This window comes from Orcinus orca, chromosome 10 (genome assembly GCF_937001465.1).
Source record: "Orcinus orca chromosome 10, mOrcOrc1.1, whole genome shotgun sequence".
In the NCBI taxonomy this organism is placed as follows: domain Eukaryota; kingdom Metazoa; phylum Chordata; class Mammalia; order Artiodactyla; family Delphinidae; genus Orcinus; species Orcinus orca.
The window spans coordinates 97840862-97868589 of NC_064568.1; the positions used below are offsets into that span (position 1 = coordinate 97840862).

The 27728-nt window shown below is 41.8% G+C and overlaps 1 protein-coding gene and 1 long non-coding RNA gene across 2 annotated transcripts; one reads left to right on the forward strand and one right to left on the reverse strand.

Annotated features, from left to right (window-relative positions):
- Window positions 1–1471: 1471 nt before the first annotated feature.
- SMIM13 (small integral membrane protein 13) lies at window positions 1472–17600 on the reverse strand. Its single transcript, XM_004281035.3, has 2 exons — window positions 17106–17600; window positions 1472–5748 (listed from the first exon to the last, which is right to left on the reverse strand). The coding sequence occupies exons 1-2, from the start codon at window positions 17179–17181 to the stop codon at window positions 5561–5563; spliced, it is 264 nt and encodes an 87-aa protein (XP_004281083.1). The 5' UTR covers window positions 17182–17600; the 3' UTR covers window positions 1472–5560.
- A 185-nt stretch (window positions 17601–17785) lies between these two features.
- Window positions 17786–25389, forward strand: LOC125965554 (uncharacterized). Its single transcript, XR_007479583.1, has 3 exons — window positions 17786–18521; window positions 23282–23408; window positions 24801–25389. It is a non-coding gene; the product is annotated as an uncharacterized LOC125965554 (long non-coding RNA).
- The last annotated feature ends 2339 nt before the right edge of the window (window positions 25390–27728 follow it).

The window sequence follows — 27728 nt, forward strand, 5'->3', positions numbered from 1 at the left end:
AAGCCTGCCGGTAGCTTTCTATCACCCTGTTTCCATTGTGTCTCCAAAGGAGACCTCCTCGGGGCAGTCAGCATGAGCTTCCTAAGCCATCTGTACTTTGTCCAGGTGCCTGCAAGAACAGCCAGCACTTAGTACGTTAAACAAAGCCGTTGACATTGCATACAAGATCTTTGATGACCTAGATCTTTCCTACTTCTCCAGTTTCAAAACGTTGCACCCCATAATCACTCTCCATTCCAGGAATAATCAACTATCTACGGTTCTCCAAACAAGGCATCTTCCCTCAACTCTGACTTGGCACCTGCCCTTTCTCCTGTCCAGAACCCTGGAGAACTCCTACTCCGCCCTAAGATTCTTAGAGAAGCTTTTGTTGTCCTCAACTCCTTTCTCCTCCCCCATCCCCAGCCAAGTTCTCCATAAACAGCATCATTTTTATAACCAAAGTACTTAATTGTATGTAACAATCACGTGCTGGCTTGGAGAGGTGCCGGGGGACAGGATGAAGAGAAAGCATTCTCACAGCTCCTCTTTCATTTTCAGGAAACTCCTTCCTCCTTTTAAGGGCCACCTGACATCCCCGACCTTAAGGTCAGTCCTCCAAGTCCCCGACCTGGTCCTCCAGGTCATGGTCGTCTTCTCCATCCCAACTCCAGCCACGATGCAGAACTATTAGTGGCCATGATGACAATGCACATGACACCCTAGAACGTGTCACAGTTCTGATTCCCCTTTGCTACGGTTGCTTCACCTCTAAAGTCCTAATCTCCACCCCAAACTTCCTATTCTATCCACTATATACATTACGGCACATGCATTTTATTATCTTCAGCCTCTATCCCTTTCCATTCGCCCCATTATCAGTGCCGTACTGATCCGACTTCTCTCGCAACCCAGCCCAAACCCCACGGCCAGTCTCCGGCAATCTCAAGTGACCGTGCCCTTTGGACACTCCTACCTGACAAAGCCTGACCCTGACACGGTCCACTTTTTCCATTCTACATTCTTGGCAGCCGAGCACTGCAGAAGAAAAATCAGTACTTGGCGCTCAGCCACTGCAATTCATGGTTTCCTATTGCAAATGGGTTCCAAGGCATCCCTCCATCTTTTCACTTGGCTTTGGTCCATTCCCTCACTCAGTCTTCCTGGTGGTTAATACTAACAAAATGTGAGACATGATCTATGGTAAACAGATTTGCAAAACAATCTTGAAGGTACTGGATAAAGCGTGAGAAGAAAAAAGGCTAAACTTGAAGTGTAAATGAGCTCTAACGCTATGTGCCCTTAGGTTCCAAGTCAATTACTTTCATGGCACTAGGAATACTACTGAGATGTTGTCTTAATTCTTATAGATGTTTAGAGTTTGACAAAGGAGGTGAAGGGTGAACCACTGGTAAAAGTGGCTGGTTTCCAATCCCTCATGTCCAAGGTACCCTTCATGCTTCTTATTCTTTATCAATGAAACAAACACAACTTTTGTTTTCATTTTAATTTATTCTGTGTAAAGTGAAGCATCATACAAACCACAGAAGTTTTAGATATAGTGTTGCCCAGTTCTAAAACAGTGAATAATCGTTTACACAGACTCATCTCTAATTTTACATCTCGTTATACAAAGGTACTATTAACACACACAGTTCTAATTCCTTATAAACCTATTTGTCAAGCAGCAAGATGACAATACATCATAGCATAGCACAGAATGTTTCCTCTAAGAAACCAGAGCAGCAGTATTTGGTGAATGGTTATGCATAGAACTGACTTAGAGGGGTAAACACTGGTCATAAAACAGGCGACACATGTATAGTAACAAATGCAAAATGCAACTTTTTAAATTAATATAAGATAAAATGTTACTCTTTATGCTTTAAGTTAAAAACTATAGAATACTTTAAAGGCAGACAATAATCCTAGACTCCATAACAAAATACTATTCCACTAATTGCTTAAGGATCCATAACCTCTGAGTACTGCTCATTGGCTTTTTAAAGTCAACCTGAAATATAAAAGCACTTGAAGTTTACCAGTCAAAAGCTAAAGTTACATTGGTTACATGTCACATTAAAACATACCTTTTAAGAAAAACTGACTTTAAAAAATACTGCATTGTTGACTTAAAATAATTTCAAAAACTGTTGCTCTTAAAAGTAAAAATGTACTACTTTCAAACCTTTCAACACAGTTTGGTTTAAAATGCCCTATTTTGTGAATCCGTTACTTAACATATTCCCAACTTTCAGCAAAATAACAGTTCGAAGTTGTTTTTAAATCTGATAACACCTGAAGAAATGGGTCAGCATGTCTATAAATTGGCTATCCACCACAAAATGACGTATTTATGTTTCCACCATGAAAACATCACTACAAAAATCCACTGGATGAATTCTATTTTTAGCTTCATGTAAATATTAAAAACCTTATTTAACAATGTCACACAAATACTTAGCGTTTTTTGGCCTTGAAATCAGAGCAATGCTACCAATAAATTTGATACAGGCAATCTTCACAAAAGTTTCAGAAGCAAAAGAAGAAAAAGATTTGGAAATGGTTGGTTGGGAAGGAAAAGCACCCACCAGAATCCTCATTTTAGAATTAATCCTCAAACGATGACGTCCTTGTTCGCCATCACTGTTTGTGAGGATTCAAACAAGACAAATACTTGTGTCTTTAATGCTCAGGACCCTCTAAACTTTAAAACTGACCACAGCCTACTCCGTCTCCTACTAAGAAACTGAAAATGCACTTACGATGAGTTCTGTAAGTTCAGCTACAAAAGCACTAAAACAGGAAAAAGAACAAAAACACTATATCACACAAATAATTCTGTGTTAACAACTATTTCTCCTGCCTCTCTCAGTGGCCTTAGAAATATGTACTATGGTGAGTGTACTGGGGGGAAAAAAACGTTTTAAACAAAGGAATTCGTTTGTAGAATTCTCATTTTGGCAGCAGTGATTTCACTTTCCTAAGAGTTAAAACACGGTAGAGTGTGAGCTATTAATATGCTTTGGCTATATTTCCCAAGCAAGTTAAGCAGAACATTTCACACAATTCTATTTTTAAAAGACATCCATAAAAGCATAAATATTAATAAATAATACCAACATGTACATCTTTCAGGGATTAATTTGTGGATGACCCTTGCAGATTTTAGGGGTTATATCGGCCATCATTCTTAATACTGACACAAGAGGAAGTTTACCAGCTACTTAAAGTGTGTCAGCAACCATTACCTAAACCTAAGGTACCCACTACAAAGTGGAATCCACAGCTCCAAATATCAGACTGCAAAAGATCTAATTCAAATATCCTCCCAGCACCAAGAAGCATTAACGTTCTTTCTAACTGATGAGCATTTTAATGTGATATTTAGCTAGTATGAAGCATTCAAATTAATGCTTGAAACTTGTGTCACTGTTTTGTTAATCAATATAGTCACATAAAAACAGAAAACTGCATCCACTAAGGAAATAAAGACAAAGACTGTGCCCCACTCTCAGCTGCTAGGGACCTCTCCTTAGCAAATACTTAAAAGTAAAGTTATACTCTGTAAATTCCCTTTTAGTACATCCAAAGGGCTACAATGACAGCAGAGGTGTTCACCACCTTAGGGCAGAGCAGATGAACTGTTAATAAACAAACGAAACTATCAGCATGAAGTATGAGGTATCAAACAAAATTACACACCATCATAAAATAGAGGTGATATTCTGTAATGACTAGTTCTTGAGAAACAAAGGTTTAAAACGTAAAAAGAACTTGGATTAATAAAATAACTTGGCTTCGCATTTCATGCTTGTATAAAGCAGGCAGCACTGAACAGGAAGGTTCTTTAATCCACATCTCCCTTCCCCAGGCAACAGGCAGTCCAAAGTTCAGTGAAGACAAACGTGGGAACCTGGCAAGAATCATTTTACAGTAAAGCAGGCATTTTCACCCACTCTCTATTTTTTCCTCAATACCCAGTACCTCTGAGGTCTTGTCACTGAATTGCTGTTTGTGAAGAAGTATTTTCTCCACAACACATGCCTTGAGCATGAAGTCCTCCCATACAAAAGGAGTAACTAATCCTACTCTTCCTAAAGTAGAGGATAGGGCCTAGATTCCCAAGTTACTAGTCTAAAATCTTGAATAGGGTGCTCCAAAATGTATCTCACAGAGGATAACTATTTTAACAACATTCTAAGAGTCAGAATTAAGGTCCCCAATAAATAATTGCTATCCTAAAGAGAAAAATAAATTTACAGACTACTTTTTTTCCTAACCTAAGATGCCATCAGTTGTAAGACGCACCACATGTATCACTAAGAAAACACATAGGCAATTAAACTATGACACAATGCTTGTGTATCCTGTAGAACGGCTACTTTTTAAATTTACTCAAACAGCTTTTAGAGTTAAAACAGATCTTTATCGCGTCAATCTTCTGCATACGTAAAGAAAGTGTATGATGAAATAAGTTGGCTAAGTTATGACTATAACTTCATAGTCTTGAGTCTAACTCCTCTCAATCACTCAAATCACAGCCATCGGTGTCTGCATTCTCCCAGGCCACAGCACCCTTGGCATCATCAAGAGTGCTGGCAATGCAGCATCTCTTAATACAGCACTCCAGCACTGCCTGCGGTTTAATATCAGCAGGAAGCGCTGGACAAAATGATGTTTGACGCCTTAACGACAGTCCTGCTCGATGCATGAATCGATCACACCAGCCTCTTGTTGCTTTGAATTTTGTTTCATCTATTCCAAGGGTTTTGGCAATTTCTCCTGCCTTCAGCTGCATCGCCTGGCGTGTGACAGGCAGTCCTTTTGCACGTGTCTCACTGACAAAATGTAGCACAGCTTCGTCTACTTGTGGGTATCTTCCTTTCTTAGGTCCCGTAAAGCATTTTGTTGTTGCTTTACAAGAAAGTATGGAATTTCGGTCATTCCTCCAGCGACGGATATTTGCTTCACTAATATCGAACATACGCCCTGCTGCTCTGTTTCCATGCTTTTCTGCATACACGATAACTTTTCGTTTCAATGCCGAATCATAGTGTAATCTTTTTGAAGACATTTTTAAAAGCCAATTAAACCTGACACATTTGATACCAACAACAGGACAAACCTTAAGTCCACACAGGCACAGGCGAGGATAATTGCACCATGACTACTGCCTGGTTGACAGTAATCATAAAATGCATCCCGATTTCAGACAAGGTATAATGCGGGGGAAAAAAAGTACAACATAGAACTAATATTAATAAAATACGGTTTTTCAAGCCTGTAATATTTACCAGATTAACACCAGTGCAAGAAGATAAGCCCAAGAGTCAAAGAATAAGTATATATGTAGAAGTATATAAGCAAAAATTATCTTTACGATGAAATCTGCAATGGTCCAATTTGGTTGTAATTCCCTTTATTTTCATATGGCTTACATGTAAATCTTTTTTTGAATTGGACTTAAGATCCAAGAATGAATGTTCTTCAATCTTTTAGCAGATTGCAAAGCCAAGTCATTACAGAGAGAGACTCCCAGTGTCCTTTGTCATTCACTATCAGAAGACCACGGCTCAGGTCAGTGGCCTTCATCAACAGGTACCCTCCTTTGGCGAGCAGATCTGATCCTGTGTGGAGATGATGAAGCATCTTCTTCTGTTTCAGACCCTGAAGGTTCATGATCTCCCTCCTGAGATCCTGTGTCTCCCACCAGTTCCCGAAGAAACTTGAATTTTGATAAAAAAAGATGCCAAACAAAATACCAACCTAAAGAGAGATAAAAACATTAAAAGAAATTATGACACACAGTATTATCAGTTGGGAACATTTCAGTTAATTGTGTGTGGGGTGTGTGTGTTATGAAATAGTATGTGTAATTTAAACGTATATGTGATTACAATTTATATAACAAACATTTATCAAGCATTTACTATGGACACGGCATAAAGATAAACTCTGGGATTCTACAGAATGGCAAAAACAGTTTCTGCCTTTATGGAATTGAGAATTCAAGCTTGGTCCATCTACATCAAATTTATAATGAGATTATGAAATCTAAGTAGAGTGTTTATTGTATTAAACTCAACTTTTTGAGAGCATTTTTCTGGGGAAGAAAGAATACACCTCGCTATTTACCTGGACATTCACACCCCAATGCCAGTATTTACTAAAAACAAGTGTGCTTCAATCAGAAAGCAAGACAGTAAATGGCAGGATTTACTAAATCACCTGCACTTTGGTAAAAACTTCTCAGGACCAAACTATTCAGGAAGTTTCTAGAAATAATAAACTTTCACAGAAAATTAATAAATTTTCTTTAATTACACAATGCAAGATGAAAAGCCAGAGCACCAGTATCTTAAATTCAAGATTTTAAAAAATAGTGTTTTCATGTCAGAGCCATTAAAAAGGCTGAATAACTCTCCTAAAAAAAAAAAATTACTAACCAAGTTTTGCTTGTTTTTGCAAGGAGTTTTAAGTTTTAGACGTCCACTAATATAGAACTAACAGTCAATAAAGGAGAACACAGGAGATAAAACTCCTGAAGCCATGACTGGTTGCTCTGAAATGTTAAAGAGTACTTCATAAACAAAACTAACCACTGCTAACAGTTTTCCATGCTAGCGTGTATTCTCGATGCCTTCTACTTTAAAACTCTCTAGTTTCGGGCTTCCCTGGTGGCACAGTGGTTGAGAGTCCGCCTGCCGATGCAGGGGACATGGGTTCGTGCCCCGGTCCGGGAAGATCCCACATGTCGCGGAGCGGCTGGGCCCGTGAGCCATGGCCGCTGAGCCTGCGTGTCCAGAGCCTGTGCTCTGCAATGGGAGAGGCCACAACAGTGAGAGGCCTGCATACCACAAAAAAAAAAAAAAAAAAAAAAAAAAACTCTCTAGTTTCACAGAAAAGCAATGGACCATAGCACATTCTGATGACTAGCATTTTATGGAAACAAAATCCAACCAGCTTTTCTACCCCAGCATCACAAAGGCCGAGATGAATGGCCACTTAAGGAAGTTTCTAATTTTACTTGTTTCTTTCTTATAATCTCTGGGGGGAAAGATGAACATAAAATCCTTGGTACTAAAAACCTAACTTCAGAGACTTAACCCTTTTCTCAAGTTTTTGACTTCCTTTAAGCTTGAGTGCTGAGTGCTAACTGAACCACACCACAAATATATTTTAGTCAACTGTGTGAGTAAAGCACCTAACTCTGTAAGACAGTATTTTAACGATACTCCAAATCAGCAAGCTCTCTCTTCACTCAAAATTCTTTGTAAAAATAGGCACAGCGAGGTAGAGGGAAGAGCACTGGAGGGGTCAGGGGGCCCAGGCCTGACAGAAGACTGATAAAGCCACTGTGCGGAATAAATAAATAAAGGGCTTAGGTGCCTAGCACCAAGTCCACATTTGGTAAACTGCTCAATCGACAGGAGCTGTGGCTGTCCCTGGGCAGTGGGATCTGGGGTGACTTCTCCTTTGTTGTTGATTATCTTTTTTATTGAGATACAGTTCACCTATCATAAAATTCACCATTTTAAAATGTACAAGTCAATGGTTTTTAGCATATTAACAAGGTTGTGCCGCCATCACCATTATCAAACTCCAAAACATTTTCATCGACCCCCAAAGAAACCCCATACCCATTAGCAGTCCCCTCCCCAGTTCCTCCCTCCCCAGCCCCTGGGAACCATTAATGTACTCTCCTGTCTCTGGATTTGTGTATTCTGAGCGTGGCATACAGACGGAATCACAGTACGTGGTCTCGTGTGCCTGGCTTCTTACACTTAGCATATATTTTCAAGGTTCATCAAACACGTTGTTGCAGGTATCACATTATTCCTTTTTATTGTTGAATAATATTCCATTGTAAAGACACATCACATTTAGTTTTAACCATTTACCAATTAACAGACCCGGGCAGTTTCCACTTTTTGGCTGCAATGACCAACTGCACAAGTTTTTGCACTGACGTGTTTTCATTTCTCTTGGGTATACAACAGACCTTCGAACAAGACAGGGGTTAGACCCTCCCCACAGCTGAAAATCCACCTGAAACTTTACAATCCACCCTCCATATCCACAGTTCCACATCCAAGGATTCAACCTCAGATCATGTAGTGGACTGCAGTGTGTCTTTAGTGAAAGAAATCCGCATGTTAAGTGGACCCACACAGTTCAAACCCATGTTGTTCCATGGTCCACTATACCTAGGGGTAGAATTGCTGCGTCATATGGTAACTTATGCGTAACCATTTGTGAAATTGCTAGTCTTGTCCAAAGCAACTGTGCCATTTTACACTCCCATCAGCATGGTAAGAGGTTCTCAACTTCTCTACATCCTCACCAAGACTTTTCATTGCCCGCCTTTTTTATTATAGTCATCCTAGTGGGTGTGAAGTGGTTTATCATTGTGGCTTTTATTATGGCATTTCCCTAATGACTAAATATGTTAAACATCATTTTCTTGTGTTTATTGGCAATCTGTAAATCTTATTTGGAAAAATGTCTATTAAATTCCTCTGCCTACTTTTTAATCAGGTTGTTTGTCTCTTTAAGTTGTAAGAGTTCTTTATATATTCTTGATACCAGACGCTTATCAGATATATGATCTGCAAAACATTTTTTTCCCATTCTGTGGGCTGTCTTTTCACTGTCTTGATAATGTTCTTTGAAGTACACTAGTTTTTAATTATGATGGAGCCTAATTTATCATTTATTCTTTGAGGAAATCCAATTTATCTTGTTTTCTTTTGTTGCTTGTGCTTTTGGTGTCATATCTAGGGAACCGCTGACTAACCCAAAATTATGAAGATGTATGCCTATGCATGCTTCTAAGAGTTTTAGTTTTAGCTGTTACACTAGGTCTTTGATCGATTTTGGTTAACTTTGGTGTGAGAGAGAGATCCAAATTAATCCTCTTGCATGTGGATACCAAGCTGTTCCAGAACTATTTGTTGAAAAGATTGTTCTTCCCTCCATTAAATTGTCTTGGTACCTTTGTCAAAAATCAAATGATCGGGCTTCCATGGTGGTGCAGTGGTTGGGAGTCCGCCTGCCGATGCAGGGGACACAGGTTTGTGCCCCGGTCCGGGAAGATCCCACATGCCGCGGAGCGGCTGGGCCCGAGAGCCATGGCCGCTGAGCCTGCGCGTCCGAAGCCTGTGCTCTGCAACGTGAGAGGCCACAACAGTGAGAGGCCCACCGTACTGGGGGGGGGGGAAAAAAAAGTACAGGTCCTACAATTCCTCCCACCCAAACCTGATATGCAGACACGAGAAACTCCTTACCTACTCTTATTCTGTGGGGCGTGGGTCTTATACCTTATCCTGAGATTGTAAGAGAAAAATGGGAGGGAGGGACAGAGGAATAGCAGAAAGGAGGGGGTGGAGGGGGCAGGGAGAAGGACTGTCCACAATTATATGTACTTAGTCAAAAATTTACACTAATTGTTAAAACAAGTATTGCAGTTTTTCATAGTTTAAAAGGCAAGTCTGTGAGTCAGAAAAACTGGCTGGCAACAAAGGGTGTGTGTCCTGGGATAAGCAAATAAGCACTCAACTTGTGTGTGCCAGTAACTAAGCATTAGTTCACAGGACGGATCTCATGAAACATAACCGTATATTGTTTTTCTATGCAAGATAAATGTGCTGGCAGCAGAAGGGTAGCAATGGCAGATGAACTTGAACGATGGACCATCATTGTCAACACACCACAAACCCAGGGGACAGTAGTAATCACAGAGTTCTCAGTTCATGAAATGCTTTACATTCGACATCTCATTTAATCCTCTCATTAGCTCTCTGAATTAGTGAGACTAGGAATCATTATCCCCATTTTCTAGATAAGAAATCAAAGGCTCAAAGTGACTCATAACCATTGAAAAGGGCTAGCTCGGCAAAACAGCAATGAATTCAATAAGTGTATCAAATTTCTCATATTTTCATAGTGAAAGTATGGCTAAAACACAAAACACTAATTAGGGAATGAGAATATGATTTCCTACCCAAGATCTTTTTAGTTCAAAAAGCCCAGGTGCAGTAGAACAAAAAATTCTTATCTTTGTGGAATCATTCCTCCCATGGAGTTAATCCCACCTTCATGATGATATCTAAGTGGTTAACTGACTGGCTCAATACCAATCTTGATTTGTATAAAGCTCTTTTCCACCTTCAATCCTATAACCTTATTTTCCGTTTACACAGAAGGCAGCTAAGGTTCACTGCTAAGTAATATGTCCAAGGCCAAGACACAGGCAAAGTGAAAACAGAATCATGCTCTCCAACCCTTCCCACCAAGCTCCCTCTACTGCACATCCTTCTGTAAAGACACACTGGGCGGCCCCAGCAGACAAGCCCCCGGAGAAACCATCACTGACCCAACACAACATGGAACCGAAATACCTCCACACCCAAAACCCTGTTACCCAGTAAATGGAAGACAGATTTAAAGTTCCCTTTAAAACCTCTCCTCTTTTTATTTTCCTCTCCTTCTAGTGATCACAACACTCCCATAGATCCAAATATTACCCCTATTATAGAGGATGACCAAATTTTTCATCCATACTTTCTACCTTTCTTAAACCCCAGGAAGGAATCTCTACCTCTGGCTTGAAGACATCTTTAAAAAGTATACTCGTTCAACAGCTCCTTCTCCTGATGTTCACATTTCTGTAATGGGTGTTGTATCCTTTCCCCATCTCTCAGGTGGGAAAGAGCATATTTCAGCCCTACCCTGCTTTACTTCAGTGCTATAGATTCTACCTTAATAAACCCTCTCCCATCTGTTTCCTTCGTTATATTCCTAGTGCCATTCTCTATCCTACGTCAAATCCTTATTATCTGTCAACTGGATTACCACCCCAACTTCTTATAACTCAGAGGCACACTGGAGCCACACTGCTTGGCCATGAATCCTAACTCAACAGCTCACTCAAAATTTGGGCAAGTTAACCTCTATGTGCCTCAGTTTCCTCATCTATAAAATAGAGACAACAGCACCCACTTTCAGAGTCAATGTGGTAATAAAAAGAATTAATGTGTGGAACCTAAAAAGAATGCCCGCACATAATAAACACTCATCAAATGTTATCCATTGTTACCATCTCTTAGGCTCCAATCTCTTCCTCTCCAGGGCAAACTCCACAGACAAGAGGTTACTACCACTGCCACTGAGCTTTTTAAGCATCATGAACACATAATTTTTGCGTCTTTCTACTGTACTATCTCTTCAGTAGAGTACTCTCTTGGGTGGCTGCTTTAGCATTTCATGCTCACTTCCATCCTTCATTGTCTTAATAACTAACTGTCATCCCCCCAAGACATGAGTTTCTTAAGGAAAGAAAATTTATGGTTTATCTATGGTTTCCACTATGTCCTCTATGTCTTAGAAGAGTATCTGGCACAGAGTAGGTAGTCCAAACAAACCATTCAACTTCCATCCTCCAACCCCAACCCCCAACACACACCAAAAGTACCATAAATTTAAGTGGTTAATGACTTTCACCAATTGATCCATTTCAGAGCTCTTAAGATTTCTACTATGTAACAGAGTAGCTGATAAAAAGACCTGCTGAACGATGTTATTGACAACATTGATATTGAACAATGTTATCAACCAAGTTGACCTGACATGTACAGAACATTCCACTCAGTAACAGCAGAATAAACATTCTTTTCAAGTATAGGCAGAACATCCACCAAAACAGACCATTAATTCGTCTCATTAAGTGTAAACCTTCCTAAACTTGATACACTTTTCTCACCATAACAAAATTAAACTAGAAAATGATATATGGGGGGAAAATGTCCTAAATAAGTCATGGTTCAAAAGAGAAATCACAAGTGAAACTAAAAAATATTTTGAACCAAATAAAGTTTTTTTTAAAAAAATCAAAAGTAATACCTGGAAAGAAATTTATATCATCAAATAGCTATTTTTTTTAATAAGAAGGGTCTAAAATCAATAATCTAAGCTTCCACCATAAGAAACTAGAAGAAGTGCAAACTAAAATCAAAATAAGTAGAAGAAACTAAAGATATAAGCATAAGTCAATGAAATAAAATATGGACAAGTAAAGAAATTAAAAAATCAATAAAACCAAAAACCAGATTCTTTGAGATCAATAAAATTTATAAACCTCTAGCCAGAGTGATAAACAAGAGAAAAGAACACAAACAATATCAAGAATGAAAGAGAAGACATCACCACAGATCCTACAGATATTAAACGATAATGAGAGAACATTAATTCAGATTAAATAGACATAGTGCTTGAAAGACACAAACTACTACAAAAGCTCACTCAAGAAGAAACAAGCAACTGGAATAGCCTAATATTAGCCCAAATGAAAGATACTGAATTGCAGTTAAAAGGTTTCCCCAAAGTCCTGGCCTAAATTAATTCTACCAAACATTTAAGAAAGTATACTAGGGATTATGCTTTATTAATTTTTGGACACTCATGACCTCCATCACAGCACCTGAACATAACAGTTCATTAAGTGTATTTTATTGAGTAATACAAGGGTTATCCACCTTGAGATAGCCTTGGTTTGTACCACATTTAAGACTGTATTTGTAATAGAAATTTAATAATTTATATTGAGGAATCTGTCTTCATTTCTTCTTCAAATATATGAGGGCCTTCTACATGCTTCTACTCTCTAGGATCCAGAAATAGAGCAGTGAACAAGCCAAAGAAGGTCCCTGTCTTCACTGAGCTTACGCCCTAACTGGGAGAAACAAACACATAAAATACAGTCAGCCCTCTGTACCCATGTGTTCCACATCTGCAGATTCAAACCACCACAGACAAAACTGACAAACATAGACTGAGGAGATGGAAAAAGGTATTCCGTGCAAATAGAAATGGATAAAGACGATGAAGTATATGTATACAATGGAATATTACTCAGCCATAAAAGAGAATGAAATCTTGCCATTTGCGACAACCTGGATGGATCTAGAGGGTATTGTGCTAGTGCAGTAAGTCAGAAAGAGAAAGAAAAATACTCCATGATTTCACTTACACATGGAATTTAAAAAACAAAACAACTGAACAAACATAACTAAACAGAAACAGAGTCATAGATACAGAGAACAAACAGGTGGTTGCCATAGGGGAGGAGGTGGGGGAAAGGGTAGGGAAGATTAAGAGGTACAAACTTCAGTTGCAAAATAAATGAGTCACAGGTATGAAATGTACAGAGTGGGGAATAACATCAAGATTTATGTAATAGGGCTTCCCTGGTGGCACAGTGGTTAAGAATCCGCCTGCCAATGCAGGGGACACAGGTTCGAGCCCTGGTCTGGGAAGATACCACATGCCGCAGAGCAACTAAGCCCATGCGCCACAACTACTGAGCCTGTGCTCTAAAGCCCATGAGCCACAACTACTGAGCCCACATGCCACAACTACTGAAGCCCGCGCACCTAGAGCCCGTGCTCCACAACAAGAGAAGCCACTGTGATAATAAGCCCGTGCACCACAATGAAGAGTAGCCCCCGCTCACCGCAACTAGAGAAAGCCCGTGTGCAATGAAGACCCAACACAGCCAAAAATAATAAATAAATAAATATAAATAAATCTATAAAAAAACTATAAACAAAAATAAATCTATTAAAAAATATTTACATAATATCTTTGTACGGTGACAGACGTAACTAGACTTTCACGGTAATCACTTTGAAATGTATAGAAATATTAAACCACTATGTCCCATAACAGGAACTAACAGTGTGGTAGGTCAATTATACTTAAAAACAAACAAACTCAAGAAAATGAGATCAGATTTGTGGTTGATGGAGGAGGGGTGGGATTGGATGACGGTACAAACGTCCAGTTATAAGGAAAGTAAGTACTAGGGATGTAATGTACAACAAGATAAATAAAAGTAACACTGCTGTATGTTCTATATGAAAGTTGTTAAGAAAGTAAGTCCTGAGAGTTCTCATCACCAGAAGAAAAAACTTTTTTTCTATTTCTTTGATCTTGTATCTATATGAAATGATGGATGTTCACTAAACTTACTATGATAATCATTTCATGATGTATGTAAATCAAATTATAATGTTATACACCTTAAATTTATACAGAGCTGTATGTCAATTACATCTCAATAAAACTAGAAGAAAAAAAGACAAAACTGACGCGACTTCCAGATGGAGTTGATATTTATAAGGAAAGGAAAGGGCAAAACCAAGGATGACACCCAAGTCCTTGGCTGCTGACAACATGTGAGGAGGGAGGGAGAAACAGATGGTAGAAATCAAAAGTTCTGTTTTAGATGTGTTTAGTTTGATATGGTTATTAGATCCTCAAGTGGAGATATTGAGAATAAAAGTTTGATGCACGAACCTGGGGTGCAGGAGAAGAATAAGAGCTGTAGATTTAATTTTAGTCATCAGTTACAGTTACTATTTAAATCTTTAGAACTGGGTAAGATGAGTAAGAGAACAGAAGTAAGGCGAAAATAGAAATACTATATATTTGTATTATAACGTAATGTAACATAAAAATACAATAGAAAATAGCATGCATCTCATGGAGTAATGGCAAGTACTAGTCTGTAAAATTTTTATTTCAGAGACAAGAGAGATAATGGGTAGATAGATGTGGATATAACTAATTGATATACGTAATTTATCTATATATACTTACAAATGTACTGGGAGCAATGAAAATTTATTTCCTATCATAGATTGTGATCAAAAAAAGTTAAATTCTAGCGGATGAGAAGCCAGGAAAAGATAAACAATTAACCACTATGGTAGGAAGAACACCATGAAAGTATAGTGTACAAAAGCCAAGAGAAACGCTTCATGGAAGGAATGCTCACCTGTATAGAATGAGTATGAGAGGTTACGTATCAATACAATTACAACTCATAAGGGACCATGGACTTGGTAATATGGAAGCCATTTGTTATGAACCTTGACAAGGGCAGTTTCAGTGAACAGTGGGAGTGGAAAATATTTTTAGAATGAATGAAAAGCAAGAAAGTACAATCAACAGAGACAGGAGAAGGTAGACCTCCCTAAGGAACCTGAAATTTGAAAATCATAATTCACTATGTGAAAGAATCGGTCAGAGTTCTAAAATAAACTAGGTTATGAGTTTCTTGGGGCAGACCCGTGTCATCAATTTTTAATCCCCAATGTAACTATATTTGGAGACAAGGCCTTTAAAAGGTTATTTAAGGGTAAATGAATTTATAAGGGTGGGGCCCTAATCCAATATGACTGGTGTCCTTATTACATAAGATTAGGACATGGACACACACAGATGAAAGTCCCGGAGAAGACCGCCATCTACAAGCCAAGGAGAGAAGCCTCAGAGGAAATCAACCCTGCTGACACAACGATCTTCAACTTCTAGCCTCCAGGCTACAAGGAAATAAATTTCTGCTGTTACACGTCTGTCGTACATCGTTACAACAGGCCTAGCACACTAATACAACACCCTAGTTTCTCTCTCAAATTTGGTGGAATCCTTCCCGCCTCTTCCTAAGCCCCAGGCCCCTCCTAGTCAAAACATGAAGCTATCACATCATTCACTCTCCCAACAAAAAAGTGCTTGGATTACTTCTTAGAGCTATTAGTCTTGACCATCTCAATCAAAATAAGGCATTCTTTTACTTACCATAGGTCACCTCTCATTCTATAATGTTTTCTGAAACCAAAGGCAGGGTACTTTTAGAAAAATGAGTAAAATTTAAGTCAAATAGCTATTGGGAGGGAGAGAGCAAGTCTAATGTATGCAGCAATTCGGAATTTTGAGGCCCCAAAGGCAAGTTTGGCAAATATTCTATCTAAGGTGTTGTTACATGGTTTACATATTACATTCCTATCTCCAGGTAGCTTGCTTCTTCAAGTTAGAAAAGAAAGCATATGTTTACCTCCTTCCTCACATCCAAACAAATCACATAGATCTGGTTTTCCTTACTTCAAGGATCTTAAACACCTACAATTAGCCCAAAATCCTGACATCACAAGCAGGAAACTGAGAAAGGCTTTCCAATTGTTTTATCATCAGAAAAGAAAGGCTGTAAGTTAGAAGCTTTAACTCTAGTGCCTTAGTAAAAGCAAGAAAATTAAAAATATACATACAGGTATATAAATACAAATATATATACATGTCTATGCACGTATAAAAGCAAGAAAATTAAAAATATACATACTAGTGTATAAATACAAATATATGTCTATACATGTATATGCACGAGTGTCTCCAAACATGGCTGATACTGAGCATTTAGTACATTAATCATGCAATGAATAAGCCCTATAGTATTTTGAATACTGACCAAATTACTGCATCAACCTGAACCCCTACTTCAATAGTGTAATTATCAAAAAATACTCACTGACATCTGGTTCTAAACACTTACCAAATTTTCACAACTGCTCAGCCACTTGGCTAAGAGAGCTGTGGTTATCAGTTACTGTGCGTTAAAAAAAAAACAATTGCGCTAATATTACCTTGAGAAAAAAGTTTCACGTCCTCTCGTTCCATGAAGGAAAAAAAAAAATCACACCAAACAAAACAGCACCATTATTACAGAACTAAGAGTTAGGTTACCTGACCCTGGAAGTTTAATATAGCCGGTGTTTCTAAGTCCTGCCGCGTCTCAACATTTCTGCTTGGAATTTAGTTTAAGCCTGAACTCCAAGGAAACAAAAAATGTCACGCGTGCTTCAAACCCAACTCTGTCCCTGCCCCTGGTTAAACGAAGGTACTGAAACCTCGCTTTATCATCAGAGTCAGAACGTGTCAAAAAAGAAAAAGGAGTAATCAAATCACTTCACCTTCGGATACAGGCCAAAGTTAAAATCTAAGCAGACTGCGGTAAGAATGGCCATCCTGCCGGTTAAGCAGGACCTGCTTTAAGCCCGAGTCAAGATGCCCAGCCCTGGATGCTGTTCTTCCCTCTCCTGGATGACAGCGGGCCTGTCGTGGATCAGGGCTCACTCCCGAGAGGTAAGTGAAAAACAGATGATTTGAAGACACTTGCCCACCCAGGCCTTCTTTTTTTCTTTTAAACCAGACAAAACAAGCCAGTCGACCAGACGCAAGCCGGCGTGTGTACCGCGGAGTGTAACTGCCCCGCGCGACTCCTCACTCACCGCACACCATCAGCAGCAGCACGATCAGCAGCGTGGCCACGAACACTAGCAGGGTCAGCCCGACGCTGTGCCACATCTTGGGGTCAGGAGGGCGGCCGGCTCCGGGCGGCTGGGCGGTGGGCGCGGGCGGGCCGGCGGACGGGCGGGCGGCGCGGCCGGGGCTTCAGCGGCCGGCGCCGGGCGCGGCAGGGCGCCGGGGCGGCATGAGCGGAGGACGCCCGGCAGCGCCCCCAGGAGGCGAGGCGGGGAGGGGCGGCGCGGGGGCGGCACCGCGGCCGGCCGGCCAGCAGACCCACGGTCCTTCTCGGTCCGGCAGACCGAGCGCGGGCGGAAGGAGGAACGTGGGGCGCCCCTACCTCCTCATCGCTCCGGGGAACCGGGGACGCGGCGCCCGGAGACCCCGGTGGCAGCCGGATGTGCTTCCATGGCGGACGCCGCGCGCCCGTGGAGGGGACAGAGGGCGCGCACTGGAACGTGCGGCGGCCACCCGGCCCTCGCCGCCGCCCGCCCGAGGGTCCCTCGACCCCCACTGCCCGCAGTCTCCCTGCGACGTCTGCGGCGCTTACCCGCCCCAGGCCCTCTCCCCCAGCGGCAGCTCATCACCCAGCGCACCCACCGCTCGCCGCCTCTGCGTCGCGGGGGCTGCTGGGAGTTGAAGTGCAGAGCCCGGTGGAACCTTGAGGAGGGCACACCCAAGGGGACTACAACTCCCAGAATGCACCTCCCACTCAGCTGCTTTGCTTCTCCCTCCCTCTCACCCCGTTCCTTTGGTTTTCCTCAAGCCAGAATCTCTGTCTACCGACTGCTGTTCTCGGAACCCGTGCCCTTGGCTGCCCCTCCTGCGCTGTGCCAAAGCGCCAGAGTGATTTCAAACGCACAGTCGTTTTGTTTAAAGCCGTGACCGACGAAGCACGAAGAAGGAAGAAAGGGCAGGCAGCTGACTGAAAAACTGGTTGCCTGTGAACCTAGCCCTATTGCTGGGGGCGGAGGTTGGATACTGGGGACTTTTGAGGAAATACCAACGTCCCTGCCAAAGAAAGGGGCCAGAGGCACGGAATCTCCCTATTTCCCGTGTAATAGATGTTGTTCTATGTTTTTATAGCTAATGTATTTCGGAAATGGCCCGCGAGGGACTTAAGGACATGGATTTGCCCTTAATTCGCCTGAGTTACGAATTTAATTCAGCTGCTTCCTTGAGACCAAGTGACAGACGACCCACAAGTGAAGATTTTGCCGCACTGGCTTGAACAAACCCCTGCGAAACAGGACGATGTCATAATCTCAAGCACTCTGAAATTAAAACTCCTCAATTCCGCCAGATTACACTCATTCGTTAAAGAGGTGCCCCCCGAAGAAAAGAGGATAACCGTGTATCCCACTTTTAGAAGGAGCCAGCTATAGCCTTCATGTTTTCCTGTGAGCCTGTTGCTCCCTGCCATACCTTTCCATTCTTCTACTGATTCCTTTCCCCTGTCCTCTTGTAAGCAGGTAAGGTAAAGCGTCCTCAGAGAAAGAGAAGGTAAGAAGCCATTTTTGGCCTAAGCCATTTTGTGATGTAAGCCTGGCCGCAATGCTTGCCTGCCCTAGAACAGTCATAATCTTAAGGGAACAAAAGACTTACCAGGCGAGAGAAGTAACAACAGCAAAGATAATAAATCAGTTGTAAACTCCCAGTTCTGTTACAATGGTAAAGATTAGCCTGAAGCACTTTCTTGAGCTGTTTTGAAAAATTTAAACGCCCCTCGGGTGCTCAACCATCAGATCAACTGGAGCTTAAGGGAGGATGAGGTTGACCTCTTCTGACCCTTGTCCCTTCAACCAACTAAAGCTTGGACTCTGTTGACCTCCCAAGCCCCTTCATGAATATGCATGTACCCTTAGCTAAAAACTTCCCCAGTTTTGCTGTTCAGGAAGACACTGCTTTGGGAAAGACCCCCAGTGTTCTCCTTCCTTGCTGCAAGTAATAAATGCTTCCTACTCCCGCTCTTTGGCTTGGTTGTGTCTTCTGGCTCAACACCCACCAAGAGGCCAACCCAGTGTGAAATAAAATTCATATTTTATTGGGACTTCCCTGGCGGTCCAGTGGTAGGACTGCGTGCCCCCGCTGCAGGGGGCACGGGTTCGATCTCTGGTCGGGGAACTAGGATCCCGCGTGCCACTAGATGTGGCAAAAAAAAAAAAAAAGAAATGTTTTAAGGCAAGACCGGAAAAGTTTAAACAAAAGTTTTTCTCTGCTCTCTGGCCTCCTCTCTCCCCACTACTGTGCGCTGTGTATCTGCATTATGCCCAACCTTCCCCATCGGCAGAAATGCCTACTTAACCATGAAGAGCAACATTCTCCTTGCATCAAGACAACTCCTTCTTGATCTTGTAAGGGGTCACATGACCCACCACGATGCTGCTCAGATCTGGATTGTGTAAACTGTCAATAATACGTCATTTAATGTACAGCCCTCTGTCTCAAAAAACTTATATAATTGTGCGGAGATGCTCTTCCTTTTGAGGGTTATAATCCTCAAATTTGGCTCAAATAAAATTTGGGGTAACACTCTTGTCTCCAAAAACAAGCAAACAAAATCTGAGCAGCAATGCCTTGATTTAATAAATAGACCCTGGCCATACCCAGCTGCTCCATTCTGTGAGCTGTATTCCCTAAGCAGCAGTATTATGAACAAATACTGTATATCAAAATATATTAAGGGATGATGACTTTGCAGAAGATTTAATTCAGGGCTCCTATGAAGAGAGAATGAATCTCGTGCTATTATGATACATTTACAAAAAAAGCCGTTGACACTTTTTTCAGAGATAGTTCAATTCTATTGCATAAATAAAGCACATTTTATTAAAATCCAGTTAAACAGTTGAAAAGAACAGAGAACTGGAAGAATTTATCTTAAACCTTTGTATCTTCTCTTTCATTCACAAACATTGAATACCTAATAGATGCCATGCACTGTTCTAAGTGCTGAGGATACAGCAGTGAATAAGACAAATGTGTTTACACTCAAGGTGTTTATGTTAGAGTTGGAAGACACAGACAATAAGCTTAAATAGGGAAACCTCATGAACTGCTAATTTCTATAATGAAAACAAGCAGGGCAATGTGCTATAGATAGGGGTGTTATTTTGTTTATTTATTTATTTTGGCTGTGTTGGGTCTTCGTTGCTGCACTGGCTTTCTCTAGTTGTGGCGAGCGGGCGCTACTCCTCATTGCGGTGCGCGGACTTCTCATTGCAGTGGCTTCTCTTGTTGCAGAGCACGGACTCTAGGCGTGCGGGCTTCAGTAGTTGTGGCACGTGGGCTCAGTAGTTGTGGCTCGCAGGCTATAGAGCACAGGCTCAGTAGTTGTGGCACACGGGCTTAGTTGCTCCACGGCATGTGGGATCTTCCAGGACCAGTGCTCGAACCTGTGTCCTCTGCATTGGCAAGCTGATTCTTAACCACTGTGCCACCAGGGAAGTCCGATAGAGGTGTTAGTTTAGGTTGGGGGTGGGAGTATCAGGAAAAGCCTACCTGAGAAAGTGACATTTAGTCTGAGACCTGAATAATGACAAGAAGGATCCAGCCATGGAAAGATCTAGAGGAAGAGTGTACCAGGTAACGGGAGCAGCTAGTGCAGAAGCTGTTACCCGAAAACTGGATCCACCTCGTGGTGGGTATTGAGCCAAAAGACACAACTAAGCCAACGAGCTGGAGAAGGAAGGATTTATTACTTGCAGCAAGAAAGGAGAACACTGGGGGTCTTTCCCAAAGCAGTGTCTTCCTGAACAGCAAAATTGGGGAAGTTTTAAACTAAGGTCACATGCATATTCGCGAAGGGCTTGGAAGGTCAACAGAGTACAAGCTTTAGTTGACTGAAGTCACAAGGGTCAGAAAAGGTCAACCTCATCCTCCCTTGGGCTCCAGTTGATCTTCTGGTTGAGCACCGGAGGGGCTTTAAATTCATCAAAACAGCTCAAGAAAGTGCTTTAGGCTAATCTTTACCATTGTAACAGAACTGGGAGTTTACAACTGATTTATTATCTTTGCTATTGTTACTTTTCTTGCCTGATAACAGTCCTATGTTTCTGCATTCTTTTGTTCTTACAAAAGCCACCAGGAGCAGACAAATTTTGCTGTTCCTTTAAGCCTTGGTAGTGTTTCTCAACCCTAGCTGCACATCTTGAATCACCTAGTGTAAGTCCCTAGAGAAAGAAAACCAGGCATAGCTTTCTTGACATAAGAGAAGCCATTTTTGGTCTAAGCCATTTGGTGATCTAAGCCTGGCTGCAATGCTTGCCCTTGAATAGGTTTCAGTAGTTAATGATCTTAAGGGAACAATGCAGTAAGTGAGAAGTGGAGAGATTTGGGATATGTTTTGGAAGAAAAATCATCAGGGTGAGCCAATGGATTAGCCATGGGGACAGGTAAGGGAAAGAAATCAAAACATGACTCCCAGGTTTGTAACCTGAGCTTCTAGGTGAATGGCCGTGCTATTTCCTGAAATGGGGAAGACTGTATAACCACCTTCCCAGAATGCTTTAAGAACTCCAGTCTTTATGTTAGGGAACCATTGACCAAAACCGCCCACCTTGGCCAGGCATGATGTTAACCGCCTGCCTGAGTTGTCTCAGGACAGGAGGTCCTGATAAAGGATGACTGTGCTGCTGCTGAAACTAACTCGGGAGGGGCCGAAAGGCAGGAGGACATGCCAGCCCATAGTAGGTCTTGTAAAACTCCCCTGGAAGAATTCGGGAGGTGCCAAAGGAGGAGGGGGGGAGAAGATATGTCCTGCCAACCTCCCAGAAACCCCTCACGCTGGAACCCATTTTGGCTGAGAGATGCTCAGGCCACCAGGAAGGACCCTGAGTCCGAATGACGGACCAGAGACAACCTGGAAACTAACCCCGTTATCATAAAATCCAAGACTGTGAGCCACGTGGCAGAGCAGTTTTCCTGGGCTCCCTTACCCTGCTGCTCTCCACCCGGGCACCCCTTCCCAATAAAGTCTTTTGCTTTGTCAGTACGTGTGTCTCCTCAGACAGTTCTTTTCCAAGTGTCAGGCAAGAGCCCACTCTCGGGCCCTGGAAGGGGTCTCCCTTCCTGCAACATTTTCAAACAAGCCTTAAATATCTGGGTGAAGGATGTCATGACTGGGCCAAAGTCACACAGCCAGGAACCAACGTCTCCTAACTCAAAAGTCCAAGATCTTTTCCTCTAAGCCATGCTGTGATGTCTTGTCATTTGCTGTGTTAGCATAGATCATTCTCCAGGCATAAATTTTATAAGGGTTTTCAAGAACAAGGTCTTGAGTTTACCCTTGAGCCACAGTTATTTCTGGAGTCCTCTGCTTACTGTTCTCTGCCCCATACAGAGTGCTCTGCTATCTTTCTACCTCAATCGTACTTGTCCTGCAGTGTCTGTCCAATTTCCTCCTCAGTAAGACCTCCCAGACTCCCGATCCCTTGTCTAACTCCTGTAAGTCAATGGTTCTCAGCCACACCTGCATACTGAAATCGCCCAGGAAGCTTTAAAATCAGATTTCTGGTTTCATGCCAAGCATATTGAAGGGAGGGAGGGGTTAGAGAGGGTCTGTAATTACTTAACATCCTTCAGGTTTTGATAAAAAACTCAGACTCAAGAAACACTAGGGTAAACTATATATTTAGCAAATAATTAGGTACCTACTTTGTGATCGTCCTTGGATTGTTTTATCATTTAGTATTTTATATACACAAATACATACTATATTTATGTACTCTGTTGGTAATATGTCTGGTCTCTCCATACCCTTTTATCCCTTCTGTCCCTGGTCAGGGGGAGAAGTGACTTATCTAATTGGTACAGTTAGGAAAAACAAACTGGGTTTGCTGAGCTCAGCTCCTCCCACATTCCTCTTGGGTCTGAGCTGCCTTCTGCATAGGGAGGGCACCCTAGTTCAGCATTGTCTCAACTTAGGGTTTAGTTAACAGGCCAGACTGGCTCTCCCGTTATTATATGTTCTCTGACCTAGTCTTTATTATTAATAAGGGTGATATTTGGGCCTCCATATGTGTTATTACTTTTTTTAAATTAATTTTTTTGGAGTATAGTTGATTTACAATGTGTTAGTTTTGAAACCGAGTGAGGCCCCGTGGGGCTCCCGCTCACGGAGGCGTTTTTGTCCCCCTCCCCCCCCCCCCATTTCTTGTAGGCCAGACTCCAGCCTCCATGACCTTCCCTGAGTTCCAAAGGGCAGATTCCAACAGTTGCCAATCAAGGGAGGAGTGGCCAAGAAACCACCTGAGGGGAGATTAAAGGGACCAGAGAAGCTCATCAAGGTGAGGAGACGACCACCTGAGACTATAGGGGTACAGGCCCTGCACACCGCAATCTTGGAGATCCCAGCCTCGAACCACTGCTGTAAAACCCTCCATCACATCCTCCTGGGTTGGGACACATAGTTTTTGAGGGCAGGAGCCCAGTGTGTCCCCCTCTGCCTGGCAAAGCAACAAAGCTGTTCTTTTCTACTTCACCCAAAACTCTGTCTCTGAGATTCGATTTGGCACCGGTGTACAGGGCTGAGCTTTCGGCATCAGTATGAATTCTGACTTGGCTGAATTACTTCATCTGTCTAAGAGTTTAAGCTGCTGTTACATTTGTAAGGGTTGTAATATTTGTGAACATTTGTAAAAGAGGCATAATAATAACCCTTTTTCATAGGGTTGTTTTGAGAGTTTTTTTAATATATACAATTTTTATTGGTCAATTATATCTCAATAAAGATGAGGGGAAATGTTTGAAAATTGGAATTCATTCATTCATCCAATAGCACTGAATGCCCACTCGAGTTTAGCTACCACATAATGGAGCTGAAGTGTGAGGCTGAGGCAGGAATACAGTAGGAGAAGAGGCAAAGGAAAATTTGGGAGTACAGTCTGAAGGACCAAGAGTTCATAGGAAATATTTAATTATATTTTGTTTCATATTGTTTCCATAAACAGGGTTATACCGAGCCTATTTTTCTGTCACTTGATTTTCTTTCCCCCTCAATATGTCTTGGAGGTACTTCCATGTCCATATCCGTAAGACTGTCTCATTCTTTTTTTTTAAATTTATTCATTTTTGGCTGCGTTGGGTCTTTGTTGCTGCCCGCGGGCCTTCTCTAGTTGCAGTGAGTGGTGGCTTCTCTTGTTGTGGAGCACGGGCTCTAGGCACACGGGCTTCAGTAGTTGTGGCTCGTGGGCTCTAGAGCGCAGGCTCAGTAGTTGTGGCGCATGGGCTTAGTTGCTCCACGGCATGTGGCATCTTCCCAGACCAGGGCTCGAACCCATGTCCCCTGCATCGGCAGGCGGATTCTTAACCACTGTGCCACCAGGGAAGTCCCTGTCTCATTCTTTTTTAATTTCTGTATCATGTATAGAAATGGGCTATAACTTGTTTAAGCACTTTCTTATTGGTGAATATTTAGGTTGGGGTGTTTTGAGAATTTAATAAGATGCTGTAAAGAGCTTACTTAGCATCGTGCCCTGCACTTAGGAGGTCTTCAATAAATGTTAGTTAGTAATCTTAATAACCTAATATATTCTAATATAATGGAAGGAACTGGGTAGCAGGACTGGTTTCATTCAATTCATTTTTACTTAATTTGGAAGAGCAGACTAGGACCTACAAAGACAACTGTTGCCCAGAAAGACTAACTGGAGCCCACGTTTGCCTCTCCCCACCTCCAGTCTTGATGCTGTATTTGATGTGTAGGAGAAGCGGGTGCCCTTCACTAGGGAGCCACACACGCACTCAGTCCAGGATTTGGAGAAAATGGAGGAGGAGATCTGCCAGGAGGTGGAGTGGATTCGTTTCCTGGGGCTGCCATGACCACAAATTGAGTGGCTCAGAACAACAGAAATGTACTCGCTCACAGGTATGGAGGTCACGCGTCTGAAATCAAGGTGCTGGCAGGGACATCCTCCCCCCGAAGGCTCTAGGGGAGACTCCTTTCTCACTTCTGGTGGTGGCTGGCAATCTTTATAGCTGCTTCACTCCAATCCCTGCCTCTGTTTTCACATGGCATTCTTCCTTATGTGTCTGTATTTCTGTGTCTTCACATGGTCTTCTTATAAGGACATCAGTCTTCTTATAAGGACATCAGTCATTGGATTTAGGGCCCCGCCCTGTCCTAGTAGGACCTCATCTTAATGTAACTAATTACATTTGCAAAGACCCTATTTCCAAATAAGGTTACATTCTGAGAGTCTAGATGGATGTGAATTGGGGGAGAGGGGAGGGGACAACACCCACAAGTTCAACCCCCTACACGGAGGAACTGTGGCTGAGCCCTTCCCATGACAATAGGTGGGATCTACCTGCAGGTCAGAGGCAATGCGCCTGGCACCTCCCACCAGACATAAAAACATTAAAAAAAAGAAAAAATGGGCAGCTGCTTTATTTCTACCTCCCAAATAGCATCCAAAGTGTCTCTGCTGACCAACGCTGATCCAGAACCATTTAGGAAAGGAAATTCTGTGAAATTCCAGTCTAGCTAAGTTGACATAGTACAGAGCTATCACACAGGGCATGAGTGAGGACTTTTTTTTTTTTAAAGCAGAGAAATGACTTGATGGAACTGTTGTTTAAAAAGTATTGATCTGGCGGCAGAGAGGAGAGATTGGGGAGGAAGAAAGATTGGAGCTGTTAAGAGATCATTGGCACGGTCTAGGATAGTGGCCCCTAAACTCTCTTTGGTTGTGCTTTTGGTAATGATAGACTAGGTAAATGGCGCTGACCCTCTGGCTGAACACAACTGCAAATCTGCATTAAAAAAAAATCTAAGTGTCAAAAAACTAAGAAGATAATGAGGAATAATTGCTCCAATATACAGAAGCCGTTGGAAATGGAAATCCAGCAATGTGATCCGGCATTTAGGGCTCTTTTACGGTGTGTGTGGCAGCGGGGAGCGGGGACTGGAAGGTCTGAAGAGCAGGCTGAGAAGTGCCTCCCAAGCTCTGGGGGCTTCGGGCTCAGGACCCTGGGAGACAACCAGCCACATGGGGCTGACACACCAAAAGTTTGCATCACAGGAGAGGGAGGGAATGAAAAATAAACCTGCAGGCTAGGTCAGCTTTGTCTGATCTTGCTGACCCAGAAAAGCACAAATCCTGAATTTGGATTAGGGGAATCCTGGATTACTACAGCCCTGAGGCCTGGCAGAAACAAATTAAGAAACTCAACATCCAAGGCCTCAAATTATTTCCACAAATAACTTTTCAAACACAATTTCCAGCACATACGCAAACATTTTTTTTTATTGCTTGCCATTCTTAGTTTTAAAAATAAAATGGAGCACACACCTTTAATACATATTTATTCGCTTACAAAAATGAGATAGAGATGAAATAAAATATTTGAGTTTTTAAAATTTTATTTTTAACGGTAGGAAAAGGTTTTAACAACACTTTAGTTTTCTACAGCTGCTATAATGAAGTATCACAAACTGGGTAGCTTGAAATGACTGAAATGCATTCTCTGACAGTCGTGGCGGTCAGAAATGCAAAGTCAAAATGTCGGCAGGGCCATGGCTCCTCTGAAGCTTCAAGGGGTGGATTCTCTTCCAGCTTTTATTTATGTGGCAGCATAAATCCTATCTCTGCCTTCTCTTCTCATAAGGATACCAGTCATTAATTTAACTAATTATATCTACAACGACCCTATTTCCAGATAACTTCGTGTTGAGGTACTGGAGATGAGGATTTCAACTTTTCCTGGGACACAATTCAACCCATAGTAATTACCATACAGTCTTCATTATTTAAAAAAAAAAAATCTTTTGAAAATGATGAACACTTTGAGAGTCAGCAGCCCCACAGCCTGTTTGGTTTATCTCAATAATTAATTTTACTTTATTTATTTTTCGGGGCCGGGCCTCATGGCATGCAGGATCTTGGTTCCCTGACCAGGGATTGAACCCATGCCCCCTGCAGTGGAAGCACGGAGTCTTAACCACTAGACCACTAGGGAAGTCCCATAATTAATTTTAATGTTTGTCATAATTGCAAAAGATCCTTCAAAAAATCTGAGATCCAAATGAAAGCAGAGCGTCTCCAACTGACTTTCTGAGTTGTGATACACATTTCTTCATCCCATCCACTTACTATCCAAAGATTGGTGTTGATCTTCATCTAGTAAATTATTAATACCATCTTTTTGATGTTAGTTTTCTTGGACACTCATTGGAAGATGTTGCATTTTTGTTATTTTTATGAATAGGTTAAAAATCCATGGGAAATCTGTGTGGGAAATTTTTAAACAAGTGAAATAATTCTGATTCCAAGTTTGTGTGCAGATAGGAGACAGAATTGTGTAGTTTTGGACAATTTAGTTGTATAACAGTGGACATGTTTTCAAAATATTCTCTCTATAAGATGTTTCTTTTAAAAGCAATAACTTTCTTGTTTATTGTTAAGACATTTATTTTGACAAAACAGATTAAATGTGGCTATTTTTCCAAACTGTCTGCTACGTACTACGTGACAGTCATTCCATCATTTTGCTGCAGAAAAGCCCAGCAAACTTTGTATAGTTGTCTTCTAGGTAGACACTGTGATCCACCACCCATAAGCATCCTCCCCGGATGTCGGACAGTGGCTTCGGCTGTAGGGAGTGCT